The following is a 16,906-nucleotide window of genomic DNA, read 5'->3' on the forward strand; positions in this document are numbered from 1 at the left end:
AGTGCAGTGGGATAGGGAATGGCAGTTCTGGTTAGTTCATCACCCTTTTTCTCTCTGCTCCTCCCTCCTCATGATGTTCCCCTGCTCCAGTATGGGTCTGTCCCATGGGTTTCAGTCCTCCAGGAACAGACTGCTCCTGTGTGGATTCCTCTCCATGGACCACAGCATGGATATCTGCTCCTACCATAGTCCTGCATGGGCTGCTGGGGAGCACCTTGTGTCACCATGGTTCTCACCACAGGCAGTGGGATCTCTTCTCTGGTCAGCTGTGGGTGCATTTTGGAAATGGTTCTGGTCAACGTGGGTGTACTCTTCTCACAAAAGCTACCCCTGCAGCTCCCTAGCTTGCTATGTAAAGGTCTTTTATTCTGAATTGGTCTTAAAAATGTATCTCTGCCTTGGATACCTGTTAGCAGAGTGCAACAATTTTGTATCACAGAATTTGCAATTTTGTATCACAGAATGCTTATTTTAATTTTTAAATAGCCATGTTGACCATATGGGTAAGAACATTACAGGGAAGTAGTGGGAACATTCTGGCATTAAAAAAAAAAAAGGCTTTTTCTCTGCCTAGCAATATATCTATTGCCCTTAAAAATACCTTTATTGGACAGTGTGGATATATCATTCCACATCCAAAGCAAAGAGGGGTCTCAGTGGTACATGTGCATGTGAATGTCACTGCTTCAGACACAAATATGCTCTTTATGAGACCTTCAGCTTGGATTCCTGCCTGAGCATACCTACTTTTGCTCTGCTCAAAGGCACGCATGTTAATGACCTACATAGGACTGAGGTTCTTGAGAGGCATTATATACAGCCTGCACTTTCCTTCTGGCTGCTGCTCTTAAAATGTCAGCAGCACCACGGCTACTGGTTTATAGCAGCCTCACAGTGTGCCTGCAGTTGTCTTTCTTACATCAAGGACTGCAATTACAATGCAGTTGAGCCAAGCTCCTGTAAATACAGTGCAAACATCACCCTTATTCTGGGTTCTGAAATCTTCCTGAACAGCTTCTTCTGCAAAAAAAATGTCACATTCATTGATTCTGTGCAACTAATTTATTTATCTATAATTAACCTGGTTTCTCAATTGAGAGTTATTCTTGACACAAGTGTTGCTATATAATAGATGCATATCTGAGTGCAAGAATGTGAGAGCATGCAACTCCTTACACAGGAAAATTCAATCTGGGATCTTGGACAAATTAGGGAACTTCTGTTTTCCAAGAAATACAAACTCCTATTACAGTCTACAGGTTGTGTCAAGGCATTTTCAAAGTCTTGCTTTACATTTATCTGGATAACTTCTTGCAGACTTCCCAATTTACTCTGTCTTTTATGCCCATTGAAGTAAATACGTTTTTAAGCCCAGTTCAGAATAAGAGACCTGAGTTTACATGGCTTTTTGTGAGTGAGACAGCAAGATGTTTCAGGAACTTGACATTTCTTATTGGTTCTGTCATGGCTATTCACGATAAATGCAGACCAGAAGCTAGCTGTACTGGTTTAAAAAGCCAAACCCAAACTTTGTAACTTGCTCGTTATGCTGAAAATCGCTTCCTCGACCCCTAACAGCTTCTTTTCCCATCTTTAGCTTGGCCACAAGATGGCAATAACTTGCAGACAAAATGAAACAGGCAGACCGATTTGAAACTGTCTCCGTTCCTGAGCTTTTCCTTGCGCTCTGCCCACAGCCCCCCTCTTTTGTTTCAATATTTAATTGCATTTCTTTCGGAATTACTAGGCAACCCACCCCCAGATGTGCAGTTTAAAGGTGATGTGCTTGCAGTGTGGTTTTCAGGATCTACTCCGTAGAGCACCATCATGTGATACTGGGGTAAGGTGGAGTTCAGCTTTAAGGGGGAGTCTCCAGCCTTCCTCACCAATCTTTAGGATCTGACTGGAGAAATACCAAAGGATCCTTCTCCTTTCCCTGCTCCTTCTCCATCCAGCCTCTGAGCAGACCAAAGACAGGCAGAGCAGTTGCAAGGTGAGTTTCCCCTGTGGTTGCTTTTCCATGACTCTGGGTAGATGTGTGCCAGTTAGGCTGATGTTTGCTTGCTGTTTTAGCTGCAAGTGACAAAATCTAAGGGGGTATTAGGCTCCAGGTAGAACTTTCGTGCAGCTGGGTGAGCCTTCAGCTTGGGCTGACAGCATTTTGGTTTTGCTTTTGAACAGCTCTGATAGTTTTACTGTGCATTTCTATTCACCTCACAGTATAGTATTTGTCTGCTGGTGATAAACTTTAGACCAAAATCTCTCACAGAGGGAGGGTGTGCATGGTAGAGGAGACTGCAATCACCCAGAAGGGTCTGCAGAGCTATGGGCTTTCCCCATGCTAAGCCATCACTCAGTGGGGAGGGATCTCCTTCCTGATTTCAGAGCTGGGGGTTTAGGAGACAAGGAGCAGTGCAGCTGTCTGGGAGATTGAACTTAATGCCCCTCTGTTGGCTGGTCCATTTTGCAGAAGGACAGGAAAGAAGGACTCCTCATCACTTGATGGCAGTGGGCTGGTTCCTAGACACCCTCTTGCACACATCAGAGAGGTTGCATCTCTGCTATGGGAAAGATAAGGGGAGAAGGAGCAGTAGCATTTTATGGTTTGGAGTTTGATATTTAATAAATAAACAAGAGCAGAGCTCAACTAAGCGAGTAGAAAAATCAAGCATATGATACCTGGATACCCTATTGCTGGGGGCAGTTTGGTCCTGGCTGGTGAAAGAATTTGCCCAGTTCCCTCCTTGCAGGACACAGCTCCTTGCCTGCTCTTGCCATCATTCTATCAAGTCACAGGGCTAGAGTGCCCATCTAATGCTATACAAGTGATGGTGGAGTTCATCATTAAATCCAGATGTTGATTTTTCAGACTATGATAAAGTTACACTGTGAGAATTAAGGAGCCCTGGCTCTTCACATCAGCCATACACTTTTCATTTGGGTAAAGCACCTACTTCTGGCTGTGACAGAAGCGATGCTTCAAGAGATCCTGGGGGTGGAAATTTCTTTATTAGACCCTAAAACAGATTTGGTGGACTAGGAGATCTGATAAATTTAGTTAGCAGAGGCAGAAGGTCAGAGAGATAATACTCAGGTGCATACCTAGATAGCTTGAAAATCAGAGCAGTCAGAGAAGCCTTTTGTCTGAAATCACTGCTGTTAACTCTCACAGTAAAATTTCACTCAGATGCAAGCTACATTGCCTGTCAGTTTCATGTAGCCTTGTGTTGATTGAAAGAGCCAGAAGAGGTTCAGCAGGGGTTAGCTCCTGGCAGCAGTGAGAAGGCGTGGCATTGCCATGGTCATCCTTTGGCTGACCCTCAGGAGGAGCTGCAGCTGCAAGCCCAGCCCTCACACACTGGCTCTGCCCTAGGGAGGAGGCAGCCCCATCTCTGGTGCCCAGCATGTGCCTGTCAGCAAGGGACAAAGACAATTCTTCTTCAGAGACTTACGTAGTACAGAGATTTATATCGAGTATCATTTAAGAACAAAAGCTCACCTATTCAGGGTAACTTTTATTGAAGTACATTTTAGCGGGCAATGTTTTTACAGCTTTTCTGATAAATGCCATATGAAGTCGTGTTTGAAACCCACTTGCGTGAATTTTAAGTGGCATTACTTTCATTACCATAACCTAAGGTTAAGTGAGTGATAAATTTAGCTCACAGGAGTGGGCAGAGAGAAAGTTCTAAATTCAGTGTGGAATGTAGTGCCACTAATGATGCCCAGATTCAATGGCACTAATGGCAAGTTGAAGTAAAGGTGTGTCAGGTAATCAATTAATATTTTTTAATGGTTTATCAATTAATTTGATTTTATTTTTTAACTTGCCTTCTGAACACATATGCTCGATTTTCACATTTTTAGAATCCGAGGCCTTGCAAAGGGGTGGTTATTTAAGCATCCCTATTTCCCTTGCATGGTTAAAGATATTTTCTGCAGTGTTTAAAACTTGCCAAGTTTTGTCTTTTGTCTTATATTCTTCTTTCTTTGCTGCACAGCCCTGCTAATTAAGATTAAAGTGTTCAGAGTTCCTGATTTACCTTTGACTCAGTGCCAGTGCTGTTGAGAGCACTTGGTTGCTCAACATCAAGTGTATGTGTTTTGGAAAAAAAAAGCAGCAACTGAATCATTTTTCCACCCGTCACATTAGTCAGATGGGCTTTCCCCTCCTCCTCATGTGATGCTTGGATATAATTTCACTTAGAGCAGTTCAAGAAAGCAGACGTTTGCAGATTAAACTTGTGAAAAGGAGATGTAAAACATAAAGTGGAGGCTGCGCTGGTGGAAGGGTGAAACTGCTTCCCGGCTCGCTCTTTGGTGCGACGGGCCGGGCAGGGCTCGTGTCCCCGCTGGCCGTCCTGCGAGGCTCGGTCGGGCCCGCTGCATTCCTGCGCGGCCCCGCGGAGCGGCGGGGCGGCCCCGCTGCCGCGGGACACGGCCGGGGCGGTGACCGGCGCTGCTGCTTCCCTTCTCCCCAGGTGCTGCGGGGGAGATGCGGCCCCGAGGAGCGGGCTCGGCCCGGGCTCCGCTGCGGGGCTGATGGGCGCGCTCTGAGCTCGGAGCGGTCTGGATGAACGCGGCGGCGGCGCCGAAGGTCGGCGGCGAGTTGGGAGCAACATGAATACCTCGGTTGTCGCCCCGCTGGGAAATATTTCCGGTCACCTGAATTTTTCGGAGATGAACTCGCAGATCTTACAGTTTGATGACGAAGATTGCCATGTGCCTTTGGCCATGGTCTTCACTTTGGCCTTGGCTTATGGGACTGTGATAATTCTGGGAGTCTCTGGGAATCTGGCTTTGATTGTCATTATTTTAAAACAAAAGGAGATGCGCAATGTTACCAACATCCTCATTGTCAACCTGTCGTTTTCTGATCTCCTAGTGACCATCATGTGTCTTCCTTTTACCTTCGTGTACACTTTAATGGACCACTGGATTTTTGGGGAGGCCATGTGCAAGTTGAACCCTTTTGTGCAATGTGCCTCCATCACTGTCTCGGTCTTTTCTTTAGTCCTCATTGCTATTGAGCGCCATCAGCTGATCATCAATCCCCGCGGCTGGAGGCCGAACAACAGACATGCCTACATGGGGATTGCTGCCATATGGATTTTAGCCACAGCTTCCTCCTTGCCTTTCCTGATCTACCATGTATTAACAGACGAGCCCTTCAGAAATGTAACATTTGATGAATATAAGGACAAATATGTGTGCTTGGATCTGTTCCCCTGGGACACTGCCAGGCTTTCTTATACCACAACGCTTTTAGTGATTCAGTACTTTGGACCACTTTGTTTTATATTTATTTGCTACCTGAAGGTAAGATAGAATTCTCTTGCAATATGTACTCCGTTCTACCTGATGTTTGTTTATTCTTGCAAAGATGACCCTGGTAGGTTAATTTCTCTCATGTGTTTCTCTTTATTGAATTTCCTGCAGATATACATACGGTTAAAAAAAAGGAACAACATGATGGACAAGATGAGAGACAGTAAGTACAGATCCTCTGAAACCAAAAGGATCAACATCATGCTGATATCAATAGTGGTTGCATTTGCAGTTTGCTGGCTGCCTCTCACCATCTTCAATATCGTGTTTGATTGGAATCATGAAATTCTGCCTGTTGCTACCTGCAGCCACAACCTGTTGTTCCTGATTTGCCACCTCACTGCCATGATCTCCACCTGTGTGAATCCCATCTTCTACGGGTTTCTCAATAAGAACTTCCAAAGGGACCTGCAGTTTTTTTTTCATTTTTGTCACTTCCACTCCCGTGAGGAGGATTATGAGACTATAGCCATGTCCACCATGCACACAGATGTTTCAAAAACCTCTTTAAGGCAGGCAAGCCCCATCATATTTAAAAAAATAAATAGTGATGATGATGAAAAAATATAAAGTAATAAAAATTCTAAATCAAGCTGCACAAAGTGTGATTGCAGGTGAAGTGTGCCCAAGGACAAGCACAATTACATAACAAGTACAAAAAGGGTAATGTTTTTCTTCCTTTTCCAAGGAACTTTGATTGTTGTCACTTTGAAATTGTGCTGTGCATCTTTGCCCCTTTTACTGCTTTAGTTCATAGAAGTTATATCTGAATTTTATTTTAAGACATAGTCAGACCTGCTACTACATATGGTTTTCATCAGCTGTTTTTGTTCTGTTTTCTTTGTACAGTTCTGTGCTTCAGCACAAAGGTTTACTTATTGATTTTTTTCAAAGTAGTAGTTTTGAGGAGTGTCTATTCATAACCATTAGAAACAATATGAACCAGAGGGGCACTGTCATTACAGAGGATATCCACCAAAGAATAAAACTAGGAAATTCTGATTTGAAGAGGAGTTTTTTTTTTTTTTTTTTAATTCATCCTTTGATCAACATTAAAACCCTGTAAAATCAGTGTAGGTTTGCAAAAAAAAAAAAAAAAAATTCTGTGAAACCTATAGAATATGTTTAAATGGGGACATACAGTTGTCTCATTCAAAGAGGCAATTTGGGCTGTAATCACTTTGTTTCAAAGACAGGATTAAGAAAGAAATTCTGTTCTCATTTACAAGAATAAAAGCCTACAGTAATTCCACAGAGCACAATGGGATAACTGATGCTTCAGCACAGCAAATGAAAACATAAATGGGGCTTCAGTCCCAAATGATTACAGCTGGTTTTAATAACACAGGCTTTTTAATTTAAAAAATCCAAACCCCATTTTTATCTGGCATCTGTGACAGGAGTTACTGTTACTGGGATGAAATGTACCATCTGTTCCGAGCCTGTGAACCATGTAAATTCTCCTTGAGACCTATGTCCAGAATCTAGAGGGAGATGGGACTGTTTGCTGTCTTGACAAGGTGCAATTCCATCCTCACAGGTGACAGAGAAATTCAGGTCTGGCATTAAAAAAGTAAGATTGAGCTACCTGAGACTTTTCATAGTAATTAATGTTGATTTATATAAATTATATATAGCCTCATAATACTTTGTGCACCTTTGTGTTCAGGTGCAATGGCATAAACCTGGACAATCTCCAAGGCAAAGGATGATTTAATCAAGACCTGCAAAATTTAAAAGAAGGGTATGAATATAGGTTGGGTATAATTGGTATGTTTAGCTTCCAAACTCACAGTTCCCACAGTTGGTTGAAGTGTGGAAACATTTGCCAAATATACACAATAGACCTCTGTTACTGCTTAAAATATATATTCTCTAATTAAACAAAATATTCGTGGCTAGATCCCAGTTGAGGGAAACCATATAACTTGAATGCTGTAAATGAAATTACAACAGTATCAGCCAGCTGAAGTTCTGTGTCATACAGTGTACTTTGCTATATCATCGATGTCTTTTTGAATAATCAGCTTTTTAAAATACAATATAGACCTGACTTTCTTTCAGCAAGGTCACTTTAAATCATTCTGGCACACACGAGGGTCTTTAAAATGGATATAAATGTAAATGCAACATAAATGGAACTCTGATGTGGTACATTTCTAAGCAAAAATATCTCAGGATGTTATGGTGAATTTCATATGTTCTAAATTTGACATAGATAAATGCCTAAGAAATTAAAATTATTTGGGTTGCTAATATTTAAAAGTGAAACACTGCCTTGTGCTGGCTTATAAATAGTGTAGAATATTAAAGTAGCAATGTGTTCTTGTGCATTATAATTCCATGTATTTCTCTATTGGAAGATAATTTAATTTAGAAGGAGTTTTCTGTGCTTGAGAACAGAGGCAGAATGTAGAAAATTAATTATAAGACAGAAGGTTCTTTCAGAGCTTTGGCCTTTTGTATTTTATGAGATTTCATTTTTCTTTGTGTTTCTCCATGGAATATGTTGTTAATAACTTGACAGGGGTTTCCTGAAATTATTTCTCTCTCACTTTGCAACAATTTCCATATTTTAAAGTATGTGTATTTTCACAATGAAATACCATGTACAAAAACAGCCATGGGGTTCTTTTTTTATTAAGATTGTCACAGTAGGTTTTTCCCATTACAAGAAGTCACTGTGAATTTTATGGCTTTTTCCCTTTTTTTTTTTTTTTAAGCCCTTTCTTTCAATATAGTGCAAAAAAAAATATTCACACAGTTGAGAAACTTTCCAGTTGGTTTGCTGGAAATTTTTGACCAATTAGGTGCTTCTACAGAGTAGGTGAAGAGGAACTTTAGAGGAGCCTGCTGGTGCTCAGGGACCTGAACCGGGTGTGTCCTAAGGTTTGGAAGTCTCCAGTGGGATAGCAGCGTAATTCTTCATATGCCAACATTTGTCCTGCTTGAGGTACAACCTCAAATCATGCAGCTCACCTGACAGTGTGTCATATCATCTCCTGAGAATGCATGTCAGGTGTTTTTTGCCCACCAGCATCTGATAAACAGGGTGAACTGTAAATGGGAATATGCTTAGCCCTCTTAAGCTCAGGAGCCATGCACTGCTGTCCTAGGATCAGGCTTCTTATGTTTCCTCACTTCCCTGCCAGAAGTCTTTCTGAGCCTCTGCTTGGATGCACGTTAGTGCTTTGTCACACAAATAGCACAGGGCACACTGCCTGTAATGGCTGTGGAAATGAACACAGCGTAAGGACTGTTCTGCAGGAAAATGCGTTTGGAGAATTTCAGAGGCAAAATCATGGCTCTTGTGAAGAATTTGCTATGAGAACAGAGATAAAAGTAGTCTCTCTGAGGTGCTGACCTAACATCTGTGGGTTGTAGCTCAGATCTACCAAGAGCAGTATTTTTGGTTTCATGACTTGACGCTGGAGTTCTCCAAAGCTTTCCCCTCCCAACAGCCAGCTGCAGTACTGATCCTCTTTTTCATTTTCAGAGCTCCAGCATGGCTGCTCCTCTATATGCTAAATTTCTTTACAGGATAAACTGACAGGTTTTGTGTTTCACTATAATTTTTCAATAATTCTGAATTGATATTTATTTCTTCTATGTGCTGTTTTATCAAACATCGCAGACTTCAGCACGTGTTGATTCCTGTCTCAAAAGCCTGAAGATCCCTTTTATTCTTTCAGACTTGTAGAAAAGTTTTACTGACAGAAAAACAGAACAGTGAGTGATCCATAATGTATCTTATTATTTATGTGTCATACATTTTGTGTCGAATCTTCAGCCTTAAATGACAAATGTAACTATTTAATAAGCATTAGTATTTGCTTTATTTGTCAGTTATTTTAGCATCTTAAATGTCACTTTGATCGGCCCCAAACATTTAACATTTCTGCATAATCTAAATAAACCAGCATATTTGTATATCATATTAATAAATGTCTGTGATCCCATTTTGCTTTTTTTTTTCAAAAAATGGTTGTGTCATTGTTACTATGTACAGTAATTCACGACTTTCACATCAACATTATAAAAGGGTAATAAGAAAGGAAGTGATTAATTGATAATAAAACTTGCCTTTGGTAGGCTAAGAGAGGACTGGAAATTTAAAAATATATATCTACATATATATATATAATCTACCCTGTCATTACGACCACATAAAGAGAAGCTTTGAACCAGGAAAATAAATCAACATGACAGAACCCCTAAGGGACTTGAGCTGATGCTGACTGCATCTCATCATTGATGAAGGTGTGAATGGCTAAGGGCTCATATATTCTGACTCTGTGGTCTTGAACTACAGTACCAGCTATTATGAATGGATCCTAAAGGGAAAATTTTATGCTGATTCATATTCAGACTGTAAATCAGTATATGTTTCAATCCAGGCCTGTATATCAAATTCTCATTTTGACCTCAGAGAAATGTTCTCAGAACAATGAAACTGAGAACTCTTTTAAAGTTAACTATTTGCCTGGGCATTCTACTAAATAAAATGGCATTGCTGGCTGGAAGCTCACACTCTTTCCTAAAAATCAGATTTTGGTTATTGGCTTTTTACAGAAATAAGTTAATGGCATATAGGGTTTTTTTTTTGGTTGTTAGTGGTTTTTTGTTTTTTGTTTTTTTTTTTTTTTTATGGATTCTTCTTTGGATTTTTTTTCTGGGCCTCATAATGCTTCAGTTTAATGCTTTCCTTCCTGCTTCTTTGTATCAAAGGATTTACCAAAGCAGTGCATAGAGAATGAAGACAATAAGGACATTTTCTGTCTTCTTATTTTAAAGCATACAAAACAGTAAGAAACATGAGCTTAAATAACATCTCTGTCTGCAGCAGATTAATTCAGTTGAGTGGAAAGGGGAGAGGAATAATAATTATAACTAAATGATAAATTTTGTTGACAGTCATTTCTCAGTTGAAGGATGTATACAGCTCCAAGATCTACCATGTCCTCTTCATTAGTGTGTTCTTTAATATGTGATGTCTTCTTCCCTGAATTATTACTAATTAGCCAAGTCATTATTAAAGTTGATGTGAAAGAAAATTCTTCTATACAGGTTTTGCAGAATTTCAAATGCTTGAGTATAACATCCAAGATTAAAAAAATGTGATCAGCTTTGGCTCTTACACTTTAGTTAACCTGTGATCAGAAATAATTTCTATTCAGTATTTCCACCCATGCATAGCAGTGTTAATGGTCTGACTGAAGTTGATATTTCAAATATTTGGGAGTGCATTCACAAGGACTAACTTCAGCTTTCTTTCCTAGTCTCCAAGGGCACTCACAGCTGCACTACTCTGGTGCTATGCATTACCAAAATGTCTTTCCCTCAGTTGTCTATACAGCTGCTAAGTGGCAGGACTGCCATCTTCCAGGGCAGCACTGGGCCTGGGCTACTGCCTCCCTTCCTCCATCTTCTATGGAGCTTCTGCTCTCACTTTGTATTTCATCCCCTTGCTAGCTGCTTTCTGAGGAAGCTGTAGAAATTTTTACTCTGATTTTTTAAAGTGCCTGAGTATATGCTAAAATTCAGTTCTATTCAGGACAGTGCTTTAAATAGTTTCTTTCATTAAAATTATCTTCCGGCAAGTGTTTCATAGGCAAGTTTCTCAAAATTTAGAAGTATGTAATTTACAAAGCCTGTGGAGGAAGTATGTCCATACAGAACATCCAGCTCTTTGCAGCAAAACTGACAGCACACACTGTCTTGTGTCTTTTAAATAGCTGAATCGATGATGTGGTTATTTATCATAGGTCAGGCTTAGTTGCAAGAATTTACCCCAGGTGAAAACATATTTGAAAGTGCTGCACAGGAGATGCTCTGCATGGTTAACTAGCATGCTACAAATTATGCAACATTTCAGATATAAAGGAAAAAATACAGTTTGGAAGAGAGACAAAAAGCAGGAGATCTAGGTGAAGTCTTGATGCCTTCTGTCAGACACAAAAAGACTCAAAGGGAGAATCAGATATTTTATTTATTTATTTATTTATTTTGGGGACCCAACAGACTGACAGGTAAATGTTTTTTATTGAGCAAAGAGGTGGTCAAAGAGGTATATATGATAAACAGGTTCTCTGCTTCCATTTCCAGAAAAAGAATATGGACGTTTATAAATGACTCTGAAAATATATTTTTTAATACTCTTTATCTTGGATTAATCTAAATTGCTTGTTGAAACAAAGGAAATTAAATGGTTTTGGCACAATTGAAAAACAACAGCTTTTCATTGAACCCACCTACTGCACATGAGTCCATTTGCTGCTGCTTCTGCACAACATGGAGAAGGTCAGTTTATGGCAGAAGGAGTAACCTGATCAACAAAGCCCTCCTTGTCTCTCTTGGCTCATATCCACATGGATACTGTGCTGCTGTTTTTCCCTTTGCAATCTTCCCCTCTGCCCCATCCTCTCTCAAGCTATGAAACTCCCCCAAGTTTTTATTATGCTGGTTATGTTGTTTCTTAATAAAAGCTGTCTGTGAAAACATGTCCTTGAAAGAACCTATTCACTGTGTGCTTGAACATACGGGTGAGAGGCCATATAGGGCCTGTAGAAATGTGACTGGCAATGTGAAGATGTTTCAGGCAATAGAGAAGTTGAAAATATAGTTGTACACTGTTATTCAGCCATTTTAAAGCTGTTTTTATCATTTTAATTCATGTAATCTAAATGTCAGTTTAGTTTACACAGCTAAACTTTCTCTTGATGGTCAACCACCAGAGATATTCAGTGAGAGGAGACACTGGGTAACCCACTTTGTATCCTTACTTAGCCTTACAGCCTCTCACTTGCCTATAAGCTTCACATTGTTTGTACTGTACTTGAAGATATATATGGAAAAGTCTTCACTTCTTTCTCTTGAAGACTAGTAAAAGTTGTATAATTAAGAGCTATAAGAGACAGGATTGGATTACCTTCTCTGATTTTTATTTCCATTATTATTGTGACTAAAGTTTGAGGGTCTTCAATTCAGCTTTGAATTATTAACAGTTTGGGCACAGTGGTTGTCGCCTGGATGTCAGTCACCATGCTGATATGCCTGTAGTTAGACAGGTGCTGAAGTAAAAGCTTTAAAGACTCACCTAAAATACTGGAGGGTTAATGAAAAGCCTCCCATGTACTTAAATCAGCTTTGGCTAAGGTACTTCTTTTAAGTGGCACTAAGGTGCAATACATGTCTGAACATCTGCATTAGTCCAAAGGACAAATTAAAAAGTCATGTTCATCTGCTTCTTACAGTATGGTTATCCTCTTAAGTTCTTCTGTGAATTTTATTCTGATGTATTTTCTTGACACAATTGCAAGTTAAATGTGTCCACTGAGCTGCCTGGCTTACTGATTTAAGCCAATTTGCTTCACAGAAAATTGAAGAGGGTACTAGCAATTCATCACTAGCAAAAGTGTGGGCTTTTTTTGATGATGATCATAATGATGATGATGATGATGATGATTACTACTACTGCTGCTTTTTTCATCTTATTAAAAAAAAAAAAACAAAACAAAAATGATCACTAACAGCCAGACAGCATAGGTTAGTTTACATTTGAAATTCACTTCAGGCAGCAAGGAATCTCAGAATGCAGCACAGGCTGTGCATTTACCTGGTAGAGGTGCACCTTAAGCAGGAACATAAGCAGTCATGACCAAAAACAACTGTCTTCAGAATTAGATAAGGGCACATTTAAGTCAACATTCAGAGACTTGAATTCAAGTATTAATGATTGTTGTAGTGGAATTTATACATTCAGATAACCAAGTGACTTCATGAAATGATAAAGCCTGAGCCTGGTCTCATTCCTATTAGTCAAATGCTGCAGAAACATCTCTGATACTGTTCGGAAGGTTATCATATGGATGAGGTAGGTAAATGAGATCAATCTCTGATGCTGTCAGATTGGTTTTTTAGACTCATAGATTTTATCTTGCCTAGGACTAGGTGACATAAGGAAATTAAATACTTTGGCTTTTGAATTCCTTGATGATTTTCACTCAGTCCCGACAGATTTGCTGAATCTTTGTGAGAGTGAAATGGTATTGGATAAGCTGAGTGCCTGCTATTTAAATAAGGTTGTTTTTTTTAAGCAGGACATACACATTATAGGTGTTAGCATCTGAAGTCTTAAATTCGACACAATCGAATATAGATATATATGTTTACTATCATTTATAGAATCATTTTAAGATTCTGACTTCAAATGACTTTTATAAATTTACATAAAACCCTTAACCTTTAGTCATTCTTATGTTTAGACCATGTTGGTAGAATAAACAAACCAAGCAGTGCTGACTGTGGAATTTATTTTAGCAAGAGGGTTTCTCTGCCCCTGGGACCCTGTGTGAGGATCAGCAACCTGCTGGGAGACATGGGATATAACTCACTAAGTGAGGCAAAGGCATCTTTGCCAGCAGGATATCTGACTTCCTAAGAAGGGCTTTAAACTGGGAGGGATGTGAGATGAAGACAAAATGAAGGCCAGCAGCCTGTAATGGAGTGAGGGACAGAGCTAGGGGCTAGCAAAGGGCATAGAGTGGTGTGAGTGAAGGCAAACACAACTACAATAAAGAGCTTCAATGACCTTAAGCATTTTCAGGAAGCAAGGAAACACCTACAAGACCCCAAATTGGGAAAAATTCCCTGATCCCTTCTGGGAAATGACATGTCCAAGTGTCTTTGAAGTGTCTGTACACAAATGTGTGCAGAATGGGAAATAAATATTTCTCTGAGTAAGCAGAGAAATGCATGGGATTGCAGTGCTGTGGCCTTGTTGGGACCATGGCAACGTAGTGGGATGACTCCCAGGACTTAAATAATGCAGTGGAGAGATCCAGACCCTTTAGGAAGGACAGGCTAGGATGACAAAGAGCTGGAGTTCCCCTTAAGACCCCTATGTTGGGAGAGAGCAGTTAGAGTAAACAGAGCCCTTCTGAAGATGGATGAGGAGCCTTCTGAGAATTTATGGGAGGGGATTAAACAACAAATCAGTGTGGATGACATTGTAGGGAGTGTCTGCTACAGGCTGCCTGATCAGGGAAGCAGTAGATGCAGTTGATGATGCCAGAAGAAGCTTCATGTTCACAGACAGGCCCTGATCCTTGTGGTGGACTTAACCACCCTGATAAAACTGCAGGGCTTTTAGAAATCCAGGAAGTTCCTGGAAAGCACTGGTGAAAATTTCATGATGGGGATGACTGAGAAATCAGTGAGAAGATCTGATAGACCTCACACTTGCAAATAAGGATGTGCTTGTCAGGGATGTGACAACTGAAGGCAGTAGTAGTTTCAGTGACAGTGGAGTTTAGACTTCTAAAATAACAAAGCAAGGGAAACAGCAAAATCACAGCCCTGACATTAGGAGAGCAAAATTTGGCCTCTTCATGGATTTGCCTGAAAGAGTCCCATAGGATAAGGCTATGGAGGGAAGTGGGGACCAAGCTGGCTGTATGATATTCAAGGATCATCTCTTCGAAGCTCAAGAACAGTCCATCCCAATGAACAGGAAGTTAAGCAATGATGCCACAAGGCCTTTGTGGATGAGCAAGGAACTCCTAGGAACACTCAACCATGAAAAGCAAGCATACAGAACGGGGAGAAAATCATAGGTGTCAGAAGAGGAACATAGAAACAACTCTTGAGGATGCAATGAGCGGATTAGGAAGGGCAAAGCTCAACAGTAGTTGAGCCTGGTGAGGGAACAAGGCAACAATAAAGGCAGCAGGATGAGCTTCTGTAAGTACACAAGCAGCAAACTATGTGGGTCTGCTGCTAAGTGGGGTAGGGGCCCAGTGTCACAGGACATTGAAGGGGCTGAGGTACTGAATTTTTTCTTTCCTTTCTCTTCATTACTATGACAAGCCTTTAGGAAATCCCAGGACCTGGAGACCAGAGGGAAAAGTAAGAACAAGGAAGGCATAACCTTGGTAGAAAAGGATCAGGTTAGGGAATACTTAAACTACTTGCCATAAATAAATCCATTGGATCGGGATGCAGCCTTCCTTCACAGTTATTGAACAACAGATCTTGAAAACCATTGATCCTGAAAACCATTTCCAGGTTCATGAAGGACAGGAAGGTGATGAGAAGTAGTCAGGATGGGTTCTTAAATGGGAAGTCATACTTAACCAACTTAACCAACCTTCTATGAAGATGATTATCTTACCAAGCAAAGTACTAGCATGGTAGATGAGGGGAGAGCAGTGGATATTGTCTACCTTGACTTCAGTGAGTGCATATTTAAGTTTGAACAGCAGCCTCATTCTCTGAAAAAGCAAACATTTACTTTGCAAATGTTTCAGTACTGACACATTGTCATGTATGGCTTTTATTAACCCATTAAAGAAGATCCAAGTAACTTTCCTACAGAAGTATTGCCATTTGCTTCACTCTGTTGTCCAAATTTGCGGGCCAAGAACAGGCCATGGAGACATGGAATCTGAATGTTAATAATTTTGGTATTTAGAATAGTCTGTAGTAGGAAATGTATGACAACTATCAGTTCCTAGGCTAAGCTTTAGTATGTGTGCTTGTCAAAATTTGTGTTTGGGGCATTTTTATTTTTTAAATAAAACTGAATTATTTTAATAGTAAAATCCAGTTTTGCATGGTTTCTGTGTTAGACAGGCAACTTGTTATTGAAAGTGCTGATAGTACAAACTATTCTTTTGCCACTCTAGAGCCGAATGAGTTTGAAAGAGTTCTGATTGCTCTAAAATACTTTGCTTACTAGGTATGATATGCTTTTTTTAATAAAGCTACAGATGAAGCAATGATTCTGATGATGATTTATGCCATGTTACTAGTTTTAAATTAAAGACACAAGTGTTATTCATACATTTTAATTAAAAATTGGTGCTAGCCCTGTCACACGGGGTATTACCATTTGATTTCTTGGAAGGTTTTCTTAGAAATGCAGTGCTGTTTATAAAATGACTATGATTATAGTTAGGCAAAAAAAAAAAAAAAAAAAAAAAGAGCCAGACAAAACTTGTCTGCTCAGAACATGTATTTTTATATTATTTCTTAAACCATACCCTCTCCCCTTCAAACACCACTCCAACTGGTGTTTTTAGTTCAGGGTAGCACCGAGAGAGTTTTGATGCCTTAAAAATCTCATTGAAGGCTTCCACTGTTACTGACCCAGTCTGAAAGCTATGCTGATTTTTCAGTGCTCTCTAGAAGCAGATCCCTGCTAACAGGAGTTTTTAATTATATTTCAGAGTATTCTGCTACTGTGCCCTATAGTTAGCCAGAATTCAAGATCATATGAAGCCGCTTTGATTAGACAGAAGCTGAGATAAACATGTTCTTTATGCAATGCTATTTAAAAACACCTTTTATACAGTGCTGTTTCCAGAACAACAGGAAGACAAGTTCCAAGTGAGCCTGGGTTTAAGAAGTCCAGTCTCTGCTTCCTTAAGTGTTCTGTTTGCAATTCTTTACACTGACCCTCTGTATTCACATTGCAAGCAGCCACTGCTGGGTCCACTGAAATGACAATCACACAGAGCTCCTGCAGGTATGGTACAGCATTAAGCAATCCCTCTCCCCACCTTTCTCTCTTCCCACA

General features: G+C 40.1%; 1 protein-coding gene across 1 annotated transcript; it reads left to right on the top strand.

The window, feature by feature from the left end:
* The first annotated feature begins 1,764 nt into the window (after positions 1-1,764).
* Positions 1,765-9,287, top strand: NPY1R (neuropeptide Y receptor Y1). Its single transcript, XM_021542296.2, has 3 exons — positions 1,765-1,993; positions 4,482-5,319; positions 5,440-9,287. Exons 2-3 carry the CDS (start codon positions 4,621-4,623, stop codon positions 5,896-5,898), a joined length of 1,158 nt encoding a protein of 385 aa, XP_021397971.1. The 5' UTR covers positions 1,765-1,993; positions 4,482-4,620; the 3' UTR covers positions 5,899-9,287.
* The last annotated feature ends 7,619 nt before the right edge of the window (positions 9,288-16,906 follow it).

This window comes from Lonchura striata, chromosome 4, assembly GCF_046129695.1.
Source record: "Lonchura striata isolate bLonStr1 chromosome 4, bLonStr1.mat, whole genome shotgun sequence".
Classification (NCBI taxonomy): Eukaryota; Metazoa; Chordata; class Aves; order Passeriformes; family Estrildidae; genus Lonchura; species Lonchura striata.